General features: G+C 46.7%; 2 protein-coding genes and 1 long non-coding RNA gene across 7 annotated transcripts in view; 1 reads left to right on the top strand and 2 right to left on the bottom strand.

Annotated features, from left to right (window-relative positions):
- The window catches only part of LOC149351317 (Golgi-associated plant pathogenesis-related protein 1-like), a 49496-nt gene extending 47756 nt beyond the window's left edge, over window positions 1-1740 (bottom strand). Inside the window, exon 1 of one of the 2 annotated variants that reach the window (XM_089580643.1) lies at window positions 1622-1740. The gene's annotated coding sequence lies outside the window, so the exon portion shown is untranslated. The remainder of the gene's footprint in view (window positions 1-1621) is intronic. The other variant, XM_089580647.1, reaches the window with a different exon arrangement.
- The window catches only part of LOC149351318 (uncharacterized), a 56945-nt gene that overhangs the window by 27999 nt on the left and 4652 nt on the right, over window positions 1-24294 (top strand). The window contains exon 2 of the long non-coding RNA XR_016290576.1: window positions 6236-6327. This is a non-coding gene — a long non-coding RNA (uncharacterized LOC149351318). The remainder of the gene's footprint in view (window positions 1-6235; window positions 6328-24294) is intronic.
- On the bottom strand, window positions 3843-13677 carry LOC149351320 (Golgi-associated plant pathogenesis-related protein 1-like). Of its 4 annotated transcripts, none has more exons than XM_089580650.1 (6): window positions 13201-13677; window positions 9774-9991; window positions 8072-8127; window positions 7121-7357; window positions 5844-5973; window positions 3843-4394 (listed from the first exon to the last, which is right to left on the bottom strand). In XM_089580650.1, exons 2-6 carry the CDS (start codon window positions 9844-9846, stop codon window positions 4153-4155), a joined length of 738 nt encoding a protein of 245 aa, XP_089436776.1. In that variant the 5' UTR covers window positions 9847-9991; window positions 13201-13677; the 3' UTR covers window positions 3843-4152. The 4 variants fall into 4 exon arrangements, with proteins under 4 accessions (XP_089436776.1, XP_089436774.1, XP_089436775.1 ...); XM_089580648.1 differs by having other exon boundaries at window positions 9774-10006; XM_089580651.1 differs by having other exon boundaries at window positions 4271-4394; window positions 6981-7357; window positions 9774-10006.

The raw sequence follows: 24294 nt of genomic DNA on the forward strand, positions 1-24294 counted from the left end.
ACATGACAGGTGCGTAATATCTTCCTATCAATACTTGGTCGCTGAAACAAGGGCCGTGCGCTGTTTGGAGACCTTTCCAAAAGCAGCTCTCTGCACGTCGCCGTAGTAAACGCTATAGGCTGTTTTGTGCCCGTGACACATGATGCGGGTGGAGCTTGGAGTCTCTGCGCGTGCCTGCAGCAGTCCAAACAGAACGTGCTTGGCTCTTCTACGTAAACAATGGAAATATTTAAACAGCTGCTTGGCAGCGAGGACAGCGTGTGCATGTCAAGTTGCCCCGCAAACGGGGTGACGAAAACGGTACGCAAGCCTCAGTGATCGAACGGCGACTGGCGAAGTCGTTCATCCAAAGAAATGACTCACGTGAGACAATGCTCTCTTTTCCCGCTCCTAGACAGCGTCAGTTAGCCTCTCTCATGCGAGTTCGCGTCACGGCCGCGTGTGGGAGCATCAGTGCAGGTGCGATGAATTTTTAAAATGTATACTTAGTGAAGTCATTGCACTCCTGGCAAGGATGTACCCTCCCTATTGCATTCAAGCACTCAGCTTGCAGAACTGCCTTCCTGAATTTATTTTCGCGCTCACGCATCCTCCCTTCGTTTTGCTGATTTTTTTTCCGTGATCCCTGGCTCCCTTTTCTCTGGCCATGAGTTTCTCGGGCCATGAGTTTTAATTCATTTTGCATCCTTTTTACTTTCTGCAACCCATTTTCTATTTTCCAGACGATTTCTGGCCAATCCCAGTGGCGGGTACGGACCATAGGCCGTGAAGAGAACAAAAGCATTTAATCGGAGAAACAAAAACCTATAGTAAAACCTGCCTGACTATAGTCCTAGCGAAGTCAAGGTATGGGCTGCAAAAACACTGCGCCTTAGTTTGCCTTTTCCCTAAGAACTAGTCGCCGCCTTGGCGTGTCAGAAAACAGTAGCCTGAACACTTGCCTAAATAGTCAGGCTTGAAAAACAAAGGTCCGTTAAGCACAAAACTGCACCCTTAACATCCAGTTTTGGCTGGCTGACGAGCACTGCTCTATCTCAGTAATGAAGGTGATGAATTTCAATCATGATAGCCAATAAAAAACGCGCCAACCAATCATGAAACACACACTCAACAGAAGTCCTGTGGATGTTGCTATGGAGTCGACTTCGCAGGAGTTAACAGTTCCGACTAAGACTGATTTCCGCGCATATCGCCTCTATGATAATGCCGAGAATGCAACGGCACGTCTAAGCACATGACTTTTCTAAATCAGTCTAAGAGGTCAGTACTAGGAGAGAACCTGTTTACAAACATGCGCACTTTTGTTACTGGTTCGAAAACTAGACTAACTTAATTGAAACACACCGACCCAGAATACGTATCTCAGCTGCGGCCTGCACCCACTAAGCTTTAGAAACACGAAGTCCTACAAAACGTGGCCCCAATGAGCGACTTCGGAAGGAAGTGTTAAAACCACACATCTCTCGCTTGTGCGTAAAATATGCGATAGAGCGTGCACTTTATAGAAAATGCGCACCAAGGTAATGTTAGTACGGGAGCAGAAATGTTTCAGGAAGACGGCTTGCGTGAATACTCAGCAACCGAGGGCTTGCGGACGAAAAATGAGGAACCTGAAACTTACCTCCGCATTTCTTTCACGGGCAGCGTTCTGTGAAGCTGTCTATAGTGTCGCCTTTGTTCCGTCTGTGCCGACAAAAACATCGCAAAACGAAAACAGGTGGAGGAGGACTTGTTAGCAACGAGCAGCCTCTCTGGAGCGCACATTTTTTCTTTATTTTTCGCATCACGTGTCCGCCTTTGTTCAAGAAGAGAGAGGAGTGGAGAGGAGCTCGCGAGTGGCAAACCATGCGTGCTCGTCGCGCCCGCTCACGACTTTCTCGCGTGACGCTTTTTTCCATCCGCTCATCGGCTGCGCCAAGACGTGCGCACCCACGTCGCCGTTGTTCTCTTCAAAGAGCGAGGCAGCGCGACAGATGCGTTAGCGCGAATTAGCGCCACTAAACGTCCCAAGGGAACGCTCCGTCGCCGGTACCACGTGGGGGCCATGCGGGCTGAAACCGCTGAGCGTTTTGGAGACTGCAGAAGGCGTCAGTCAACCAGGAACCGAATTCCCAAAGCGAATCGCACGCAAGACCGCCTGCTTCGTGACAGGTGTCCTGTTCAATCCCGATAGCTAACGCTATATACACTCTAAACGGAAATGAGTAAAAGGGCAATAAACTACCCTCTAGCGCACACCCTTTTACAAAAGGGAATGTGCTAGAAGACAGTTTACTCCCTTTTTACTCCCACATATGCGTACTCGGGTTTAGTGTGTACGTCAAACAAGGGCCAGTCTTCTGCCTCTCATTTGTTCCCACTTTCTGAGAACTAACCATACCCTAGTTGTTCTTAAAACCCTCGGCATCGATCTCGATTTCTGTGATGACCTCGTGTGTATACTGGAGGCTGCAGGGCCCCTACATTGGATAAGGATATTGGCGCGTGGCTGTGACGGCAGGCACGGTCGTAAACAACAATCAGACCGGCGCATAACTGAGCCAGACTTTGGCAAAAAACAGAAAGCAGCTCGGCGTTGACCACCCCATGTTACCTTGTAGTGCATGTCAGAAACGTCTCGAACGTCAGAAGCGGTTGTTATTGCACGTCAGGCAGCCAAGCTCAGCGCTATCACGAATTACACAGAAGAGTTTCCCGGGGCTCTAACGAAACTCCCTCTCCAGTGCTACCGGTTGGCAAGGAAAACAATGGGATACCTTGAAACCTGATGCAGGAGTTACACGAAAGCTTGCGCGGGCTGTCCTGGCCGCAGTGCTGGCAACAGCACCGTGGTGAAGCAGTGACTAACTGGAGAGGACGAAATGACGTTGAGAGAAGCTTGACATTAGTGCGTGAAATTCGTTCTGGAGTCGAGGAACAGAAGAAAAAGCTGCACCATCTTTTGTCTCTTCAACCGGATCGCAAGAATAAGGTTTTGCAGTCCGCTACGTAAGACACCTCCCACTTTATCTACCGCATTGCTTTCTACTTGCTTTATGCTTTTTTAATAGTGAATGTTTTATGCGGGACCATTTCAGGGGCTTTGTTTTTTTCTTTCGTTGACATGGTGTGGCCATCATGGTCTTGCGGCCCCGAAAAAAAACAATGTAGTGAACTGTCTGTCTGCGTATAACGGCGAAGGTATACGTACAGCACACCAAACTGAAAGTGTACAGTTTTTAACTACTGTATCCGCATTGTTAATGTTTTCGTTTTGGTAAACCGACTTCAGGAAAATCAAATATGAAAAAAATCTGGACTGAAATGCACTAAGCGATGCATTTATCCCTGCTGGCATGTATGTAAAAAATGGACGTCCTGCTTTTGGAGAAGGTAATACATAAAAGCAAACTTTTTTTTTCCAGCCTGCTATGGAGTTGATGCTTTCCGCCGCAAATCCGCAGCTCCTCGGGTAAACTCTCAGTAAACATGAAACAGCCATTATCATCTTCCTACATTACAAATATACGTGTCATTTGCGAGAAATGGCTATTAGATGCATCTCTTGTCCTTCGCCGGTGCTCGTGACAGCGCACGAATGCGCCTTTGAGGTTACACCGCTGGCTATGAAAGCTTTGTCTCGCACCAGCATCCGTCAATAACGAACGACGCCTTGAATTTGCAGCACGTTGCATTGGTGAAATCAATGGCACAGTGCAGGAGCCACGTGCGGTCCACGTGAAACGAACGCCCTTTTAGAACTGCGTGACTCCTTAATTTTTGTTTCGAGTCTTGGCAGGAGGTTGCGCTTTTAAATAAAGTAGCATGCGCGGCAGCACAGCCGGAATAAAAACTTGTATTCGTTCAGCTAAACAGCATTTATTTTACAGCTGGAACGATGGACGATTCCTGTTTGGCTCGTCGCTGTGAGCGCGCGAACAAGAGATTTTAGTCGTTCCGTTCGTTGGGAGGAAAGTAAGGTACGCAATTAAAGATCAGTAAGCGAGCGCCATGCGACAGGTGCTTCGCTGCCTTGAAGAATGTTTCATCCGCGAACGTGGCCTCGTTATTTGTGTTGCAGCAGTTTATTCTGTACGCTTCGAGTGACCGCTAGCCACTCGGTTCCAAACTCAGTGGCGAATTTCGTAGCGACCGCGAGAGCAAGGGCGTCTCTCACGTCGCGTACAGCCGCGGCGGCACGCAGGCGGCGAACTTTCCAATTACGTTGCCCGGCGGCGAGTAGTTTGCGACGACGAGGATCTTGTGCGTGGGTCCCCGTGCCTGTGCGCACCCCATGTGTGTCGTCTCCTTCCAAATGAGCTGCGTGAAGTGGCCCACCGCGTCAATGTCCGGGCTCGAGCCGTCCCAGCGGTAGTCCGCGATCTCGCTGTACCAGGATTCCACGGCCTCGCGCCCTGCGCGGACCACGGCGTAGCCACGGTAAGCGCAGTACGTCCGACGCAGTTTCCACAAGCTATAGACGCCTAAAACATCGTGTGCACATGAAGCTCCCAAACAAAGCAGCAACACAGGTTAGCCCAATGAGTTTAAGGGAACCTCAAAGGGGGAGTAAATTTGTAATAATAGTAATTACTCATTAGCATCCATCCAAGAGCAGCCATACAGTTACGAAGGAAAGCTATACAGCTTTCTCAGAATCTTGGCATTTTAAGAAAAATTCGTCCCGATTCGGGGATCGAACCCGGGACCCCCGCTTACCTGGCGGAGTCGCTGTGCCAACTGAGCTAATAAGGGCGGCTGGCAGATTGTAGCGCGAGGACAAACTGATCAGCAATTCGAAGCGGTATCGGTGTTAGTCCAGTGAGTTCAGGGAAATCCTCCAAGTAGGATTCGGCTTCGCACTACCTACTGCTGAACGCCCTAGTGAGCTCAGTTGGTACAGCGACTGCCCCGGATAAACGGTAGTCCCGGGTTCGATCCCCGGAGCAGATGCTAATGAGTAACTACCCCTTTATAACAGAGAGGTTGTGGAAGATGCCGGATATGTCTGTTGCTCCCCGTGTATCGTGGTCAATGCGGAGCTGAATCCTACGCTTTAGCCGCACAGAACTTGCACACACAGAAGAGATAAAGCTATTTTCTCCACACTCTCTTTCATTAATTCAGAAGCGGCTGCACGGAGGAATCGCAGCACGTGGACGCTCCTGCAAATGAAAGTTCTGTACATCGCGCTTCATCTTACCATCCCAGGGTTTTTCGCAATAGCTTCCATTCGGGATGCCATACTGTGAGCTCCATGCAACAAACAACACAACATGACCTCCGCTATTTAAGGGGCTTCGTAGACTGTTCAGTGAACCAATATACGTATGGTAACACAAAAGAAAGAGCAGGCTCTTCCCTTCGCTGGTGCTTGTCTAAAGGGCGTCAGCCAGCAGCAACGAGGGCAAGCCGTCAGTCTTGTTAGCTAACGTTTTAAAAAGAGACGACGACAAGTCCTCTTGTCAAAACGTTGGCTAAGCACACTGAGGCTCTCCCGTCAACCCTTACTCACTTTGTTTTGAGTCATCGTACTATTCAACCTGCTAACAAAGGCTCTGTTATTGAAACAAAAAATGTAAAATACATGAAGCAGACAAAAGACGTTTAAAAGCTAGACGCGCGACTGCACTCCATTCCAGTAAAACAGTGCACATATGAGGCACTAAAATCCGGCTCCGCCTGATCAGGCAGCTAATTCTCAAGCTCTCTGCATTTAAGATAGTTTCGTCACGAGCCAGTCTTGATACGACACAGCGAAGGGGCCGGCAAGCCATGAAGCATTCTTGTTTCCTGTGGAATCGACGTAGCGCACAAGACTCCACTTTCTCGTTTCCATCCCGTTCTCAAATATCGTCACTCACCTGTTATTTGATGCTTAGTGTTGCTGGACCACTTCACATAGACGTTCTCGCCATGTTCAGTGTCTGGGCTGTGTTCAAAGCGGTCTTCCTTGGCGAGAAAGGTGGCCCACTTTTTCGCCATTTCGCAGAGCTGCAAAGAGCAACCGACCTATTACTAACGCTACTACAAAAAAAAATAAGTGCATTTGGCATGCAACTATCAGTCGCTTTGGCACGAAATGCAACTAAGCTCCTAAACGCTCTTTAGCTATAAATGCAGACACCAAACGGCTACTGTCACTTGGCTACTGCTGTCATAGGATAGGATAACTTTATTTGGCTCTAGCACAAGTGCTTTTTTTTTTATGTGGTCAGATGAGTCCATCCGCAACGGTCGGTTGCCCCTATTCCAGGGCTCCGCTGGATGCTGCCGTCACCTGAGCTCGCCGTATCAAACCGATCTGGTCATCGCGGCAGTCGCTGGAGAGCAGCACTTCGGCCAGATGTAAGCAGACAAGCAACACATATCTGCAACTTATGGCATGACCGCTTTTGTTTCTTAACGTAAAAAAAACTAAAAGGCAAACAAAGAAAATGGTAAAAATTTGAAAAGCAATGCACTCAATCGAAAAACGAAAAAGACGTTACTTTTTGTGCTTAACTAACGAGCATACTAACAATCAATACATTGCATTTTTAAAAATGCAATATATTTATTTTGCTAGGAACACTTTTCATTTTAGTGCGCTAATGAGCAACATGCGGATGCGCGTCTGCGTCACGGCCTTTACCAGACTCTCTTCTCCTTATGAATAGCATGAGCAGGCCATGCACCCGGTCCCAGTATGTGCACGCACGTTGCAAGTATGCCCAATAGCCTTGGACTCTCGCCATGCTCCATGCAAATCGGAAGCAAAGCAGGCTTTCTGTATTTTGTTAATGTACTACCACACTGCATAGCCTGTTTCACTTTCCTGATAAGTTCGGACCCGCACTGTCGTTATCCCGACCAGTCACGCTACTCCGCGTTTTTCAAACAAAAGGGTTCTAGCATGGCGTACAGTGCTACCTTTACCGTATACTGTCACCGCCAACGCCAACCGTCAATGCGCTAGGGCGGCTGGTGGTGGCTGTGTACAGTTTCGAACTCTTTCTCACATATATGTACGTTTCGTTCCGTCGCGCGCGTAGCCGGAAGCTAGGTCCATCCTTGTCGGTCGTGGGTGCGTACAGTACAACGCTGAACCTCGCGCGCACTCTAGCGACACACAGCCGCGCTTGTTTCGTCCGGCCCTCGCCTTCTGGTCGGTCGCGAGCGGGGGCACGCCATGCAGCGAGCGGTAGTAGTTGTGCCAGTCGAGCGAGTCCTTGAGGAACTCGGCCTCGGTCATGGGCCGGTCGCGCGCCAGCATGGCATGGCCGCCCGGGGTGATGATCTCCTCCACGACGTCCTTGGTTCCGTCCGGCCGGTTGACGATTTTCTTGCGAAGCATCGAGCTCTGTACCGTCTTGGTCTGTACAATGCGCCGTCCATGCTGTCCAAAGAGGGCATAAGCAAGACGTCAGAAGACAGTAGCAGAATAACGGAAGGCCTGCACGTAGCCGAGAGCGCCTGTGCCGCTGCGCTGCCCGGTGCATGAGGGGGCATTTCACGTGCATAAAAGCTGTACCAAAACTCTCGTGCTGCCTATGATAAGCATACCTGTGTGCTGCCTCTGACAATGCGCGACATGCACAAGACAGTTCGCTTCGAGTACTTTACAGCGCTGTTCCTGCGTTACCTGCGTCTTAGGATGGGTTTCGGCTGAGCATATTATAACTGCCTGGTCTGTGAATCGCTACTCAAAGTTACTGGGCCCTTTCAGGAAGCTATATTAAGCGAATCGACCTTCTTTGTTGCCGAGCTCCTTATTTCTGTGGACTGGTAAGTATTAATCGCCGTGACCATGTTACGAACATGCGGAACATTTGCATGATCTGTACACTGGACAAGTGTACATTATTTGCAAAAACATGCCTGCCTGCTTGATCTTTTACCATACCCGCAGTGTAATCAAAAATAAATTAGAAATTAACCCGCACATGATTACAGTGCTCAACATTTTGCGTCCAATGCCTTTTTTCTGAGTCAGTATTTTACGCAGCAAAAATAACGAGTGACGCTAAGCCTTTGTTATGATACCGATCATTTGCGTCTAGTGCGCCTCTTCCCACCACAAGCGTGACCGAACTGTACACGCGTTACTTACGTCGTCATAGCTGACGTTCTTGAATATTGTAGTTGTTGGGAAATCTTCATGATGCCCTGCAATCAGTGAGAACTCGAATTAATATCCGGTCAAAGTTTCTAGCATCTTCTCCTTAGAAAGATTCTGTCAACCAAGCTTAAGCTCATTTCACCACGAAAATTGCGCTGTTAAGAGTATGGGGATACGAAAATAATTTAGCGCAGCTGTGCCACTGAAAGCGTGCTCCGTGCAGTCTTATGCGAAGTTATGCAGAATGGCGCCTTATTGTAAAACATGGGGTGCATGGAAAGATCGAAAATTACTGAACATAAAATTGAACTTGCTAAACTACGCAAGTGCCTTTTCAGTCGTCACTGATTCGTTGTACGAGTACAAGTCTTCAATAACCTGCCTTATCGCCAATGTACATTCGCCAAAATGCTTCTAAGCTTTCACTTCCAGGGTATTTCTGTCTGGTCGCCTCAACTGGTCGCCATCACGTTTGCAAAGCATTCTTCTCATCGCCTAGTAAACTTGGCAGACGCATTCACATGAACACCTCAATATAACTACAGCATAGTGTAGGCAAGGTGAATCACTACATCACGAATTCATAAGCCAACAAATAACCGATTTTTAGCGTTCAGAACATCTAGCCCCGCCAGAAGAGGAAAAAGATCGTGCTCTAATGCACTCCGCTGTACATAAAAGTGTAGCATAAAAAGCAGGAAACGCTCGTGGGGCGCGTCGTCGGGATAGGAGTGCAGTTATCAGCCACACGTGGAAGATAGGCAAAAAAAACTTTGGGGACGCTTCAGTCACCTTAAGAGTGGAATGCGATAGCATTAGTTTTCGCATTTTAACGCAGAAAATCCGGTGTCGGCGTTGCGAGCAGTAAATAGGGTTGCGTAGGATGGCTCAGGCAGCCACCCCAGGAGAAGCCTAGGTGGGGAACCTAGGTCACGTGATCTTGTGGGTCGTCACAACCTACTCACCGGATTGTGAGAAAAGTAATAATAATAATAATAGTACTAATATTTTCCTCTCTCCACTTTGCCGCCTGCCAACCGTGTCAGGTGGCGTACACAACGCCGGGCGCTGCCTTGTCTTCACTGTGGGGCTTCTAATGCTAACGTATTAGAAATAAAAACAGGATACGAATACGTAGTGTGCACTTAGTACGAGAGCTCACTGCCCTATATGTTGTGCTGCGAACGTGGAGCTATGTGAAATACCAGTTCGTTATTATATGCTGGTTTGTTCAAAAGTTGCAGTATAGCTTTGAAGCCGGCTAGTCGCCTGCCCTGCCAAGAAATGTCGCATGAATCGGGGTGAAGGCATTGAGCCACAACTTTAGCTTGGAGTTACTTGCATGCTGTGAACACATAATGAGCCCTGTACAGAGTTACAATGAATACACCTTCAGTAAATTTTTGACAAGTCGCCTACAGCCGATCGTACGTTGTTCACGTAGGGCATACAGTAGCAGGCACGCCTTCATTGCGTTAAGTAATTTGTTGCATTCTGCACTCACATTAACATTATTAGGCACTGTTTTCTCACGGTGCGAGAGAAAACAATGCCTAACTGTGAACGGTACTACGCGCTGCGTCCCTTTCGCCGGGAACAAAAAGAGCTCTCGCGCTCTGTGCTGCCGCTCTGTGCTGCCGCTCTGCGGCTGTCGCTTTCCCGCTATCGTGTGGAGCTGGCCGCGGTCGCTTACCAGTGACCGGTGGGCGGCGGCAAGAGCAGCACCACGTAAGGGTGTCTGCGACCTGGCGCAAGAAGTCGCCCATCGGGTGCTGCAGGGGGACCCACGCTCACCGCCGCTGCTGCCGCCGCTGCTGCCGTCCCCTCCCAGATCCAGCCGCCGCACGTCTTCCTTCTCCTCTTCGGTGTAGATGCCGTATGCCATAGCCCTTCGACACCGTCCTTTTCTTTCTGCATATCGGTGAGCTGGGCAGCCGTTGTCCGCTTCAATGAAACAAGCTCCGACCAGAGACTAGCCCCTGCAGCCAATCCCTTATGCCGAGACCACAGCAGCGACGTCGCGCATCATCTCAAGCCGGTTGTAAGCCTTTCATCCATGGCTAGCATGTGCTGTAAGTTACGAGGTCATTTTTGTTCAAATTGATTGCTGCGGTCATCATCATTAGCAGCCAAACTACGTGCACTGCAGAAAAAAAAGGCCTCTCCTATTTATCTCCAATTTAACCTTATTCTGCGCCAGCCGCCACAAACTTCCTAATCTCATCCATCCCCCTGGCCCTTTGCTGCTCCCTGCTACGTTTACGTTCTCTTCGAATCCACTCCACTACCCTTACCAACCACGCCCTCTGCATTACATGCGCTGTTCATAACCATTTCATTTCCCTTTCTTGATATCAGGTAGGATATTAACTTACGCCAGGGGCGGATTTATGAGGGCCACTCTTGGAGGAGGAGGTTTGGGAGTGGGGGGGGGGGGGGGGGGGGGTGCTGTTTGAGCCTTGCAATTCGTGGATATCTTTCGTCAAAGAAATGGGGTGCAGTATGGTTTTTCTATGTAAAATTTCTCGCTTAGAAGCCGACCCCCTCGTTCCCCTCTGCCGCCCCTTAAATCCTCCCCTGGCCCCCGCCACGACTATGGTCCCCCACAACACACTGCTGCCTGCGATCGCATACAAGAAAGACCTCGTGTGACACGACGCAGCATATGAGCCCCATAGCTAGAGTAGTACATCGCCCCCCCCCTCCCCGCCCCCCCCCCTCTCCCAGCAGGGCTTCGATATTCACACTGCCACACCCTAAAAAGCTGCATCCCTGGTAGCACCGAACATTTGAATGGTATAAAAATCTAACTGAAGTTGGAGTAGAGTTATATGTTGATTAGAACGTTACAGTAATGTCAAAAATTGACAAATAGCGTTATATACTTTAAAATTCAATGTAAACATCATTAAAACGCTGACTTTTAAATGTTATTATAATGTTTGAATCATAACGATAACACAAACATATTTCAAGCCCTAGGTCCCAGAACTTTCCCCGCTGTTCTTAGAGTTAAGATGTTTTTCAACTAGCAGTTCTCTGCAACTAAATCTGTTAGACTGTGTCTGCCATACACTGCACGCATAGCCCCATTATTTTGTTAGAAAGCATTCCTTACTACCACTTCGCGACTATCACTCGTGGGGCACCCCTAAGTAATGGCTATATAGACATGATTCTGTGCAGTATCCGTTCGGAGGTGAGTGCATGAGCTGCATGTTGTGCTGTATCGTGGAGCCAAGTGTCACCCTCATTTTTGGTCCTTGCGAAGCGTTAAGTTGTGCACCTTCACAACTAGCGGGCCTGCATGCTCGTGCAGGGCTGCTTTACCATTTTCGAGAAAGTTACATTTATCTTGCTTAAATGTTTAATTAATGTTATGGAAAGGTTATTTATTTGTAACATTACAGAAACGTTAGAAAAACGGACATCAAGAACATTAAATTTACGTTTCACCAAAACCAAAAAGTAACATTGTTGCTTTAACAAGGTGAAACATGGTACTTGTTTTAACAAGGTGAAACATGGTACTTGTTTTAACAAGGTGAAACATGGTACTTGTTTTAACAAGGTGAAACGTGGCTGGAGTCTTCTAAAGATGGCCGCGAAAAAGATGCCGAGCTAACGCCGTTACGGAGATCAGCACTGAGCCCCACAGTGCCGTCGCCTCGCTGATACCGCTTTCGCACTATTGTTGCTTCGCCGTTCGACAAATTATTGGCTTTACGTACTATAAACGGTGACGCTGCAGACGTTTATGTGTCCAACATTAATTCATGGAAGAAAATGCGGTGCCCTCCCATGTCATTTCTCGCATTTTCCTGAATATCTCGTCTGAACGCTCTTTGCGCTGGGCGCAACTACAGCGCTGTCTCCGGTGGCGCATATCTCACGGTTATGCTGCACTAATCATATGCGATACGCTGTGCCTGTCACATCCCTCACATGTTGGGTGCTCAAGGTTCCTTTGGGTGACCTATACAACATCTGAACGTAAACTTTGTTTTTGCAATATCCCAGAGTTGGAAGGTAGACCCATACAACGGGGACTGAGTAATTTGGACTAAATAGGGTAGTCATGTTGAGTGATGCTAATCTGAGTTGTAAAATCACGTACGATGTACAAGTCCATGGTAGTCATTTTCTTCCACCAAGGCGTGTATTTTGATCAAATGAAGCTTGAAACTGGATTCTGGACTTTTTCCAACACATAAACTTAGCTGATGACGACAGCCAACTATCTCACTGGTCGTCGTCCCTGCTTGAAATACGCGGTGGAGCACGTAATAAAACAACCGCAAGCACACACGCGCGCACACAACGAGTAATACTTGCCAAAATTCTGCACTCTGGTTTTCATTCATCCCGACGAACAGCAACGATAAAAAGAAAGCATCTGTAAAATAACGCAGGGGAAAGTGCAGGGATATTCTTAAGTGCTGCGGGGAAAAAGTGCTCAAAATACACAATTTTCGGCCCTACATGAATAGTTTTTGGTTGCGGCATGAAACATCGCCCAGCAAACCATAAATCATTACATGGGCGTCCATAAGATATTTACTCTGGATATTTTACACCGCCGGCAAACATCTATTTTAGTCTCGTTTAAAGAGTCTGCGTACATGAAGCGCTAAAATTATAGTGTCCATCCGAGGTGTAGTACGCGCTGTAGATATTCTAATTAGACATATACGAGATGTACGCATGGATTTCCAGCACAGTGCGGACAGAGCAGCCTCTGTAGCCAAGACACTCATGATGTGAAATAAATGTGATTGATTCTACTTGATCCCCATAGCGCAGTTCTGTCTTCCTAGCTCTTCAAAATAAAAACTTTCAGTCAATCAATCCACGCGATACCAAAATATGAAATCACAATTTCATACTGTTGGGTATTATGACATCGAGGGTGCAAAATATGAAATCACAATTTCATACTGTTGGGTATTATGACATCGAGGGTGCAAAAATTACACAAACCTGCAGAGAGACTTTCATGCACAAATACTTTGGTTATACTTTTGGTTAATTTGAATTGCTGTTCGAATATAGAACAGTACAAAACACGTCATTCCATTTTACAGCATACTGCAATACTCTATAACACAAGCACTACAAACCTTTTTCCCCCTCCTTTTGGAGCATTGATGCAGGCGGACGGGCCTCATGAATGACGAATCTAAGTTTAAAGGTGCATTGAAGAGGAATCTGAACTCGTATTTTTACCGCTGGAACTCGATCTACACGTTCCGAGCGTTCTTTCAAACTTCTAATTATTGCCCTGTGCGGCCGATTTCCCTAATTTAAATCAGATTAACGTCCGGCTCCCGCTTTTTTTTTTAATTCCCCGCATACGGAGGAGTCGACCAACCTTTCAGCTAGTCCCGTGACGGCTTGCCACTCTGCCATCGGCGGAGTGATACGTAGTGATCGGCGAAAGCAGAGTCCACGCTTATTTTTATTTCCGTGGGCCTAATTTGTAGCTATGTAGTTTCTGACTAGATCTATTTATTCACGGAAACCTAACAAAAACCAAATAAGAGCGAAATCAAAGCTGACACGCGACTGCCTGCAAGGCACTCCATGCGTTGGTCGACTCCTCCCACCGTATGCGGGGAATTAAAAAAAAAAGGCGGGAGCAGGACATTAATTCGATTTAGTTAGGGAAATCGGCCGCACATGGCAATAAATCGCAGTTTATAAGAATGCTGGGAACGTGCAGATCGAGTTCCCGCGGCAAAAAGACGAGTTCAGATTCGTCTTCAGTGCACCTTTAACGTCCTAAGATTCTTATATTTCGTGACCAGAAAAATGTCTTCCTTCGGGCAGCTACGCAATACCTTGGTTCGGTGCACCTCCATGGCCCCGTGGCTGACGACACCTCAGCCAATGTGCTACGGCCTTAGAGCCGCAACGCAGGCGGTAGCCCTGCTGGCAGTTTTTTTACGGCGTGAGCCACCATACGGAGCCCACCTAGCGCCGTCGCGTGAATGAAGCCCGTCCAAGGTCACCGATTGGAGCGGCCAGGAGTAAAAACATGAGATGACAAATGGAAGAGCGGCGATGGCAGAAAGAACAGAAGTGGGGGAGAAAATCAGGGACGCTGTTTCTTACTAAGAGATTGAAAGAGGATATAAACAGCCGGTCTAATCGGTTTTGGGTTTCTGCCAACGAGCGGCTGCAGCTCGGAAGCGAACTGCTCGGTGACAGGAAGCTCCGCCAAGATTCCCTCTGCGGGCAGCCGGAGGAACAAAATAACCGAAAAACCAGCGCATGTGGATGGCGCAGCAGCTGCCCTTTTATTACCCTTTTATTATCCCTCTGAAGCGAAAGACAAAAAATTGGTTAAAGTAGGCTAAAGTAGGCCTGGCTACGCCGCTGATCGGCTTCTCGTTCGGCGGAGAGCACAACAGGGCCTTGTCGACGGCGAGCCTGGCAAGAGCGTGACGTTCTTTTCATTTATTTTGTATTGGCTTTGATCCTGGCTAAGCTCTGCAGGTCGGGCTCCCTCTCTCTTTCACATTACACACATACACACACGCAGTGTCACACACACGCAGTCACCACTACGTGACATCTGGTTCTACGTGTGAACCAGATGCGACGTAGTGGTGACTGCAGTACGGCGAACAGGAAAACAGCGAGAACGTCTTCGAAACGACTTTTATTTGGACTGACTTGCGCCCGCAAAGAGCTGAATCACTCCAGTCTCGTCATCAACAAGACCCTCTTGTGCTCTCCGCCGAACGAGAAGCCGATCGGCAGCATTGCCAGGCCGAGAAACCTATTTTAGCCAATTAGCCCCCCCTCTTTATCTCTCTCTCTCTCTCTCTCTCTGTATATATATATATATATATATATATATATATATATATATATATATATATATATATATATATATATATATATATATATATATATATACACCGGCTTTCTTCCGCTAAAGATTTCTGCTACAGCGCAGCCCCGATTACACGTCCGTTTTTTACGCGACGATACCCATTTTTATGACGAATTAGCGCAGGCGCGACGAATCCTTCGAATACACAATGCATTAATTGTGTGGATTGTGCCCGCGCGATCTGCGCGATTAGCACCTGCAGTAAGACAGGTTGCTAGCGGTTGCTTCATCACTGTATTACTTTACTGGCAAATTTCTCGTGATCCTAAGTTAAGATCCACGCTTGTGACGGCTTGGAGCGGCGCGTCACCGCCCAAAAGCGCGCCACTCGCGTTTTCTTGCACGGTGAGGCACACCCAACACGCCTGCACCCCATCCTGGCTTTTGCACAGCATAACGTTTTGTCAATCCTTTCTGGTGCGAACGCCGAGCGAGCTAGCGATGACGGACCGCGTGTGCGGGGTTCCAGGCCGAGCACGGCGCGCGGGACGACGCGTTCGTGGTCGTAGCGATTTTTACGCGGCCAAAATTATGCACGCATGAAACAGTTTTTGGCTCACCTTTTTTTTTCGGATTGCCGGCGGCCAAGTTGGAGATGCGGCCCTTACGTGGGGGCGGCCCTTACACGAGTATATACGGTATATATAATCAAGAAAAGGGCTTAGTCGGGCTGGTTGGTGCATGTGGCTGGAAACGACTGAACAGCGCCAACTGACGGGATGGAAGAGAAGGACACAGACACATGTACTGACTAGCAACCATATGAATTATTGCGACATGGAAGGCAGCAATAAAGTGAACATGATCAGTAGATACACAAAGAATCAAGCATCAATCGGGGAATGTCAACAATCAGGTGGTATCAAATGGTCTCACTGATTAAGAAACACAAGCTCTTTGGGAACAGAGCCACCGACAGCTGGCTGACAAACGTGTCATCGTATTTATGAATGTTAAATGCCTCGTAAATCATCCTTGAGACCTGGTCTTGATATTTGGCGATTATGGTGGTCTTATTAAGGAATGCTTATCAAGGGAGATGCACTTTTCAGGGTTTTACAGCACTAGAATGTGAACGTTACGTACACCGCGGGGTCCTCATTGGTCAACCCTGACCAACGAATGTGGTTCAGCTCTGCAGTCTTCCCAGCAAAGCGGTAATGTACGATCTGTAGCAATGTCATACAGCTGGGCGTGAACAATGTGGCGATTACTTAGACCGAACAGCGGACCCTCTCAATATGTAGCAGAATGGGGTTTGGGACGTCGCTATCGCTTGAGCTTACGGACGTGTTCAGTGCAACAGCAAACACTGTTGCACTGAACACTGGCACTGACACAATTAACGCAAAATTTTTAAAAAGCACTAAAATATATTCATCGATTATTCTGACTAAAATATTCCAGCAATCCTTAGATAATGGTACGATGCCGGAGGATTGGAAGACAGGGAAGGTGGTTCCAGCACATAAATCTGGAAATAAGCACTCGCCTCATAACTATCGCCCTATTTCAATCACTAGCATCCCCTGTAAGATATTCGAACACGTTCTTTTTTCACAAATAGTAAATTTCTTAGAATCAAACTCATTTTTTCATCCTGCACAGCATGGTTTTCGCAAGTCATACTCATGCGAGACGCAACTTCTTTTATTTACTCATAGGTTACATACAATTCTTGATCATCGCTCCATCGCTGACTGCATCTTTTTAGACCTCGCCAAGGCATTTGATAAGGTGTGTCATCGGCTTTTACTGCTAAAATTGCGCATGATTGGGCTCGATACTAACGTACTAAGGTGGCTAGAGTGTTTTCTAATCGGCCGTCAACAATTTGTAACTGCCAATAGCGTTAACTCGTGTCCACATCCCGTTCTTTCCGGCGTTCCGCAAGGAACCGTTCTCGGGCCTTTGCTTTTCTTAATTTTCATTAACGATCTACCTAACTGCGTTACCTCATCCATTTACTTATTTGCAGATGACTGTGTTCTTTATCGCGAAATAATAACCGAAGACGACATACAGGCAATTCAAGCTGATATTAACAACATTTCCTCTTGATGCGAGACATGGAAAATGACGCTTAACGTGAAGAAATGTAAATTCATGCGCATATCTCGAACAACTTGCGACTTACCTACGTATCACCTCAACAATATTGCTCTTGAATCTGTCGCGACATATAAATATCTGGGCATTCATATCACTTCTAACCACAGCTGGAAAACTCATGTCGAATTCATCATTCGCAAAGCTAATCGCATGTTAGGGTACTTAAAACGCAACTTTCATGCAGCGCCTACTGACACTAAGCTTCTATTCTATAAAACACTTGTTCGTTCACAACTCGAGTATGGATCGTCAATTTGGGACCCAGGTATTAAAATCTTGATTAACCAGATCGAAATGATCCAAAACAATGCAGCTCGCTTCATCTTTTCTAATTATAATCGCACATCCAGCATATCTACCATGAAATCTAACCTAAACCTCTTATCACTGGCATCCCGGCGTAATCTTGCACGGCTATCTATGTTTCATAAGATCTTTCACCATAATATTCTGCATGATCAATTATTGATTCCACCTTCATATATGTCATCACGTTTAGACCACATTCACAAAGTTGGCACATTTATATGCAATACTAAAACATTTTCCGATTCATTCCTTCCCCGCACATCAATAGATTGGAATCGCCTTCCCTCCTCTGTTGCAATGATCACCCAACCTTCATTATTTCAGTCAGCCATACGCAATATGTAGCTTCTAACAAGTTTTGTACTGTATAACAGATCACCTTCCTAGTTTCTTTAATTTGTATTTTTGCTGGTTTTTGTGTACTGACATGTGATATTACAATTAGAAACTGTCTCTGAGGTTGTAATCATCCATCCTGTTGTATGCCCGCACACTTAACACTGTTCCAGGTATATTCCAGACATTCACGTTATTTGTTACTTATATTGTGAAATTTTTGCTGTGTTCGTATATATCGTTGTATTAACCCACTCCCCTCTGTAATGTTCCCACCCTGAGGGTATCAATAAATAAAATAAAAATAAAAATAAAACGGACAAGCGACAGTGCGCGGAAAAGAGACGAGATCACAAAATCTGGTCAAATGTTCGTCGTGTGTAGTCTAAATTTCGCGCTCTGTCCTGTGCTTTCTTCTTCTTTTCTGATGCGCTGACAATCGTCTACAAGCTATAGCGACCGGCTAGTGAGCTCTAGGCCACCTTTCTGCTTTAAAGCTGTATCTTGTTCGTCCCAAGGCAGGGCGCAAAATTCTGCAGGAGAAGCGTCTTTAGAGCGGCAGCACTAGGCGCATTTTCCGCTTTCGGGCATACGTGAGTACGTACACTCTTGGTCAAAAGTCTTAAGGCCACAGCGTTCAGCTGCAGCGAAATGAATGTTCCTGGAATGCTCCGTGTAGCGGATTATTCAAAATACACGTCAAGCAGGAAGCTCCTCTGCTTCCAGAATAAACCTTCTACTAGCATTTCAAGGTAATTCTGTTTTTAATAGTGCCGTAATGGCTATTTTATGCGATGAAGGGAAAAGACTTTGGCCTTAAAGGGGCTGTGAAAGGGGGTCTCAACAAAGATGTGATATGCTTAGGATGCTAAAGGACATAGCGTCACAAATATCTTCCAGCAATTTTTTTTATGCGTTTTGTGGAAGCTGAGTTATTTGTAGTCAAAATTTGAATTTTCGCGTCTTCGCGCCTTTCCCTCTCCCCTCGTCACTTTTTGCGCGCTGAAATGTCTGTCCGCCGACGCGGGTGGGAATTCCCCAAAGGGCGGAGCCAACGCCTTCTAAACTGGTTTGGCATCGACGGCGCTGGCGCGGCGAACCAATGATGGCATTCTGCTGCTGACGTAAAGAGCGCTACGCGACGCAATGCGCGCGGATTCGAGCGAAAGCTCGCCACCGCTGGTCGCCGCGAGGCGCGGAAGCGGGAGTTCTTAAAATTGTATTGTAAATTATCGGCTCGCTTTTGAGGTCTTGTACGCGGCATGAACGCTCGCTGGCCTGTACTCTACATAATACAAGCACTTTATAGCCAACCTCCAACACCATTTTCAGGGATCCTTTAAGACTTTTGACCAAGTCTGTACGTCCCTGAAGCCTGCTTTGTGGCAGGCGGCCCACCTGCCACAAAGGTCAAAGGTCTTTATGGTTAAGGCCTTATGGTAAAGACCTATAGGATGAAGGCCTTCATAGTGTAAAGACATTCATGGTTAAGGCCTTTAGTGTAAAGCCTTTAGGTCAAAAGATGCCTTCGAATTCACAGCACGTAAGGACCTTAAGTGCCCACCGTAACTAGTGCTACTGCACGATATTCCGCGCTTAACCATGATAAACCGTCTGGAATTTTTTTTTAGCATTACATTCCTTCCGGGCCAGCTGGACTTGTTCCATTCATTGCCGTTTTGTCTTTGGTTTTGGTTAGATGCCTCTGGATCACATAGATACTGACTGTTAAAGGAGCTTCAGCGGTGACAGAATAAAATGTGTCTCTCTCAGCTAAGCAACACATAAGTCCATTTTAGGCAGCTGTAAACGCAATTATACGAAACACGCTTTGCGCTTTCCGTTTCGGCGTGGAGCTTTTCGAGGGAAAGGCGATATGTTAATAAACCAAAAGGATTTTACATGCCAAATCAACGCTGTGGACTGTGAAGTACGCTGTAGTAAATGCTCCTGATAAATTTCGACCAAAATGAAGAGGAGAACCAGTCAAAAAAGGCAAGGACGAAAAGGACAAGAGCTGGCCCAGATTTCCGCTCTTCTGCGAATCGTGACCACGTGGGACATCCTCAATGGGCACATCTGTCGGCAAGGCAGGCAAAAAGGAGGAGAGGGGGGAGGGGAACATAAACACGCGCGCACACTGCACTTCCGCTGCATGTAAATGTCGGAAGAGTTAGTGCAGCCATTAAAATAAATCGTTTGCGACCAACTATAGTGACGGAGTGATAGTGATAGTGACGACTCACAGACATCGAAATCAAGGATATAAAATCGGCTGGTGGCCACGGCATCAGGGGTTACCCCGCTACCGCTGCATTTCAGAACTCGGACCATTCGGTACAGAAAACGGCTGCACGCAAATCCGGGCATCTGGACTGTGTCTGATCCCACGGCGTCCACATCCATGGATGCAAAACTCTGTTCGCGAAGATAACCTTCTTCAGAAGCTGCTTGAAGAATGCCAGGACATGTAGGCCTTAATATCAATCGCGTACCGTTGCAGCAGGGCGGATGATACCTATCTTCTGCCAACTAAGCTTGTAACCCTCCTTTTTGCCGGAAGATCCTGTACATCGTGACTCACGGTCACGTTACTGTGCGTTGGTCTACAGTGCGGACTGACTGTATGTCAAGTCTCACAATTTGCTGGTAATTAATTGGAAGCTACAGCTGGCGCCGACCAGCCAGAAGCGTGATACCCTGCCAATGCTCTGTGTCTCCGGAATACCCAATGGTGACGCGCCGTTCTAAGGCAGAGCGTAGCTTGCTTCCAGCAGGTGTCACAGCTTCTAGACAGCGGGCACTTTAGTCGCAAGGATAAAATCAGTGCGCGGCTGCTCAGAATGCAGAACCAGAGCGCTACCTCCAAATTTCTGCGCTTTCGAATAAATAAAGACCTGAAATAAACACTTCGTCGGTAAAATTTTTCCGAACTCGGATTTGTCTCAGAAACTCCAATTTCGTACGTAGTCTGACCTGGAAATGCCACCGATTGTGCCCTATCCTTTGGACTGATTTTTTTCCCGAACATCTCAACACGAAAGCCTGCGATAAACGGCAATATAATGGCAAAGCAAACGGCTAAAACATCAGTGGCCTTCGAATATCCCGCACCCACTAAAGGTCGGTCACAAAGACGCCCGCGTGCTGTGCGTGCGATGTCAGCGCACGTTAAAGAACCCCAGGTGGTCTAAATAAATCCAGAGCCCTCCACTATGGCGTCACTCATAGCCTAGGTGTCGCTTCGTGATATTAAACACTCAAATTTATATTTTACATTACCCAAGCATGTCTCTTCCAGCTAGGACTAATCCGTTAATGGGCATCTTCCTAGCAGACATCTGCACATATGCAGGCTTGATATATCAGAAGCCACCAAAATGTTGGTGAAAATTGGTACCCCATGACAATGTTATCACGCTGAGTGGAAGTGCCGCGAACATTCGAGAGAGAAAAACTTTTATTGCACTACCCAGGTCCAGTCCGACGCCTCATGTCGGCGAGCTGAGCTTGGAGCATAACAGGACATTGCATAAGGGAGGGGGGGGGGGGGGGGGGTTAACATCCGTAACATATCACAATGGCCAATATAATGAGTCGAGTTACAGAGTCAGTATGCACAAAGACAACACAAGAAATGAGTTCATGATTACACAATTTAAGAAATAAATCAAAATTTCAGCATAATGAGTTCTGGGTATCTAAAGAAGTGACAACAAAAGCGAGGAGAGAAATAAAACGACGCATTCAAGCCCATGAAGTGAGGGAAGTTGATGAACCAAAACCGTTCTGGCGCATGCATGCCTGGCCTGTCCTTCCACGTTGCGCACTGGGTCTAGAGGTTTTCCTGAGTCCAGCGCCGACATGTCGAAAGAGCATTCTCGACACCCCGTTCTTTGAACAGAAAGGAGCGTCGTGCAGTTGGATGCGCAATCGCACTATAATATACCCTACAGGTTGTCAACAGCCACGCCATGCTGTTGCCCCTCTTAGCTAAATCGTTTATGTACTTATTAATGCGAGAGCATTATTATATGGCTATGTACGCGTCATCAAAAATTGTCCGCTAATTTTTTCCGCACGTTTATGGCGTTCTATAATATATGAAAAAAGTTTGATTACATGAGGTAGTGGGGGGAAAAATCTCGCTAAAGTTCAAATTTGGTTGATTTGGCGTAATTAGTTAATTAATTAAGCACCAAAAGTACACTTAGACGTCGCAATAGCCATGGACATCGATATAGCACTTGGACTTCAGAATAGCCATGGCGCGATATAGCATATGGACATTTTGCTTTCACATTGCTCCAATGCAGGTCGCCGCAGTGATCTGAAAAAAAAATTAAACAAAAATTAACAGTAATAAAAACAAAAAATGAAACTATAAAAATAATAAAAATAATCAAAAACACAGGGAGAAAAAGATAACAGGGAAAGGCTCTTGAATTTCCATTATTAAGCAGACTTAAGTGCGATCCTGTAATTTTTCCATAGTTTCATTCATTTCGTATTCATATCTTCACTTCAGATCTGGGCCATTGTTACAAAGAAGCACAATTTGCGGGTTTTATTTATTATTTTTGATAACATTATTTATTGCCTCAGGGCATAAATGGAGTTAACTCCATTTATGCAAAAAGGAATTAAAAAGTAACGGGAAAAGGAAAAAGAAAAAGGAAAAGGAAAGGAAGGGATTTATGCGAGGTATTCTAACAGGCTGAGAGAACAAAATGAGCACTTTGCCACAATGTGCTGCTGTCAGGTTTGATTTGGATAACAAGAAATCAATCTGTAGAATACTACTTTCATCCCATTTCCATTATTTTTAATTTTTGAAGATGTGGCCTTCAATTTCTGCACTGGCAGTGAAGATTGAAGCTTACAGCTAGTGCTTTCTTGCTAGCTATAAATATTTCAGCGGTAAGACAAATTTTCTTCTCACTCAATGCAAGTAAAAGCACTTTAAAGAAGCATTGATCGAGATTTATTCAAACAACTTTTCACGACAACCCTCTTCCACTTGATTACTTCCTTCCTATTTCAGAAGACAGCACTCTAACCCCTTTCACACAAACGCTGGACAATTCCAAATGTACTCTGGCAAAATAATTTCCAACACACTGAACTTATGCCCAAATCTACAGCAAGCTAAAAGCTCTCACATGACTATTGTTTGTAACTGTCTTCTACCCTGTAACATATTCCTTAAGTAGCGAGTTCAATTGAGCGCACAAGTTATTGTAGATATGCTTAAATGACTAATACCACATTTTTTTCAATGCAGCACATATTTTGATAATCAAATGTTCCTTTGCAGATTTCTCTCACAGTCGTAAGAGGGTTCACTAAAGTTAGGGCATTATCAGATGCTCTAGTGCTCCTAAATCTGATGGAATTTTAACAGGGTTTGCAGCAGAAAGGAGAGAAAATGTTGTGGACAGATTTTTTACTGAAGCTTTCAGTTTTTACAAGAAAAAGATGTAAATATCCTGGAAAATCACCCTTTAAATGTCAAAATGTAAATGTGAAAAAGTAAATGTCAAAATTTTGTCCATAGCATTTCCTCCTTTTTTTCTGCTGTTTTATGTACCGTATTTACACGATTGTAAGTCGACTCGAATGTAAGTCGACCCCCCCCCCCCCCCACATTAGAATGCTGAAAAAAAACTTGAAGGTCATTTAAACTTGACAGTAACGCGACAGTACTATCCTGTGGCTTCCGCTTATCACCAGCCGCTATCGGCTGCCGCACGCGGAAGTGCACGCGGAAGTGGAAAACAAAAATTAGACTACTCGTCCACACTTGCGCCATCGTCCTCGCTAGCGCTGCCGTCGTGATCGCTGCTGCGGTCCCATAGCGCGTCGTTCGAACATCGTCATGCAGCGAAATCCTGCACTTCGCAAACAGCCACATCATGACATCGCGTGGAACAGCTGAGAATTTTGCCTCGCTGTAGCTGCCACACCTGTATCACTTGATCAGTGCGAAAGTCGAACTTGCGGCCCGGCGCGCAGTTCGTTTCTTCGGCATAAAGAATGACAGACATCTTGAACGTAGCCGTGAATGAGCGCCGGTCGCTTACCAGACCTGGAGCACAAATGACGAATGACGAAGCACTACATTAAAAACCTGTGAAACGCGGCCGGCAGTAGTCGAATGCGTCAGAACCAAAACGAAACTACGCGCGAGTGGCGTCGGCTCTTCCGTCGGCTACCGACACTCCCTGGCGCCGCTGTGGTTCCGAGTGGGGGTGCCGCCACGATTGAAACCATAGAGTTAATATATTGAAACAGCAGCCCTTCCATCAACTACTGACGCTCCCTTGGGCGCCGAGTGCTTGAAAGTAAACAAAAAAAAAACTTGGACAACGCCTATTAAGAGTAGAATGCGTTATCGGGCCGCTGCCGCTTATCAGCATACGTAATCTGCGGCCACGTGTGGGGAGTGGGTTGGTGCTTATCGACAGCCACCATCGGCCGGCCGCCTCCCTCGCGCGGGGCGGGGATGCCGGTTCTGCGCGTCGACATTGCAGTTGCTCAAGGCCAGCACCAAGAG

This window comes from Amblyomma mixtum, chromosome 3 (genome assembly GCF_055824585.1).
Source record: "Amblyomma mixtum isolate Tamu chromosome 3, ASM5582458v1, whole genome shotgun sequence".
NCBI classification, from domain to species: Eukaryota; Metazoa; Arthropoda; class Arachnida; order Ixodida; family Ixodidae; genus Amblyomma; species Amblyomma mixtum.

What these genes read in the sequence shown, in the direction of transcription:
- LOC149351320 (XM_089580650.1), bottom strand. Translation starts at nt 9,846, where the DNA reads ATGGGCGACTTCTTGCGCCAGGTCGCAGACACCCTTACGTGGTGCTGC. An exon ending in CCGCCGCCCACCGGTCACTG is followed by an intron (nt 8,128 to 9,773) that starts GTAAGCGACCGC and finishes CACTGATTGCAG; the next exon opens with GGCATCATGAAGATTTCCCA. An exon ending in CACTAAGCATCAAATAACAG is followed by an intron (nt 4,395 to 5,843) that starts GTGAGTGACGAT and finishes TGGTCCGCGCAG; the next exon opens with GGCGCGAGGCCGTGGAATCC.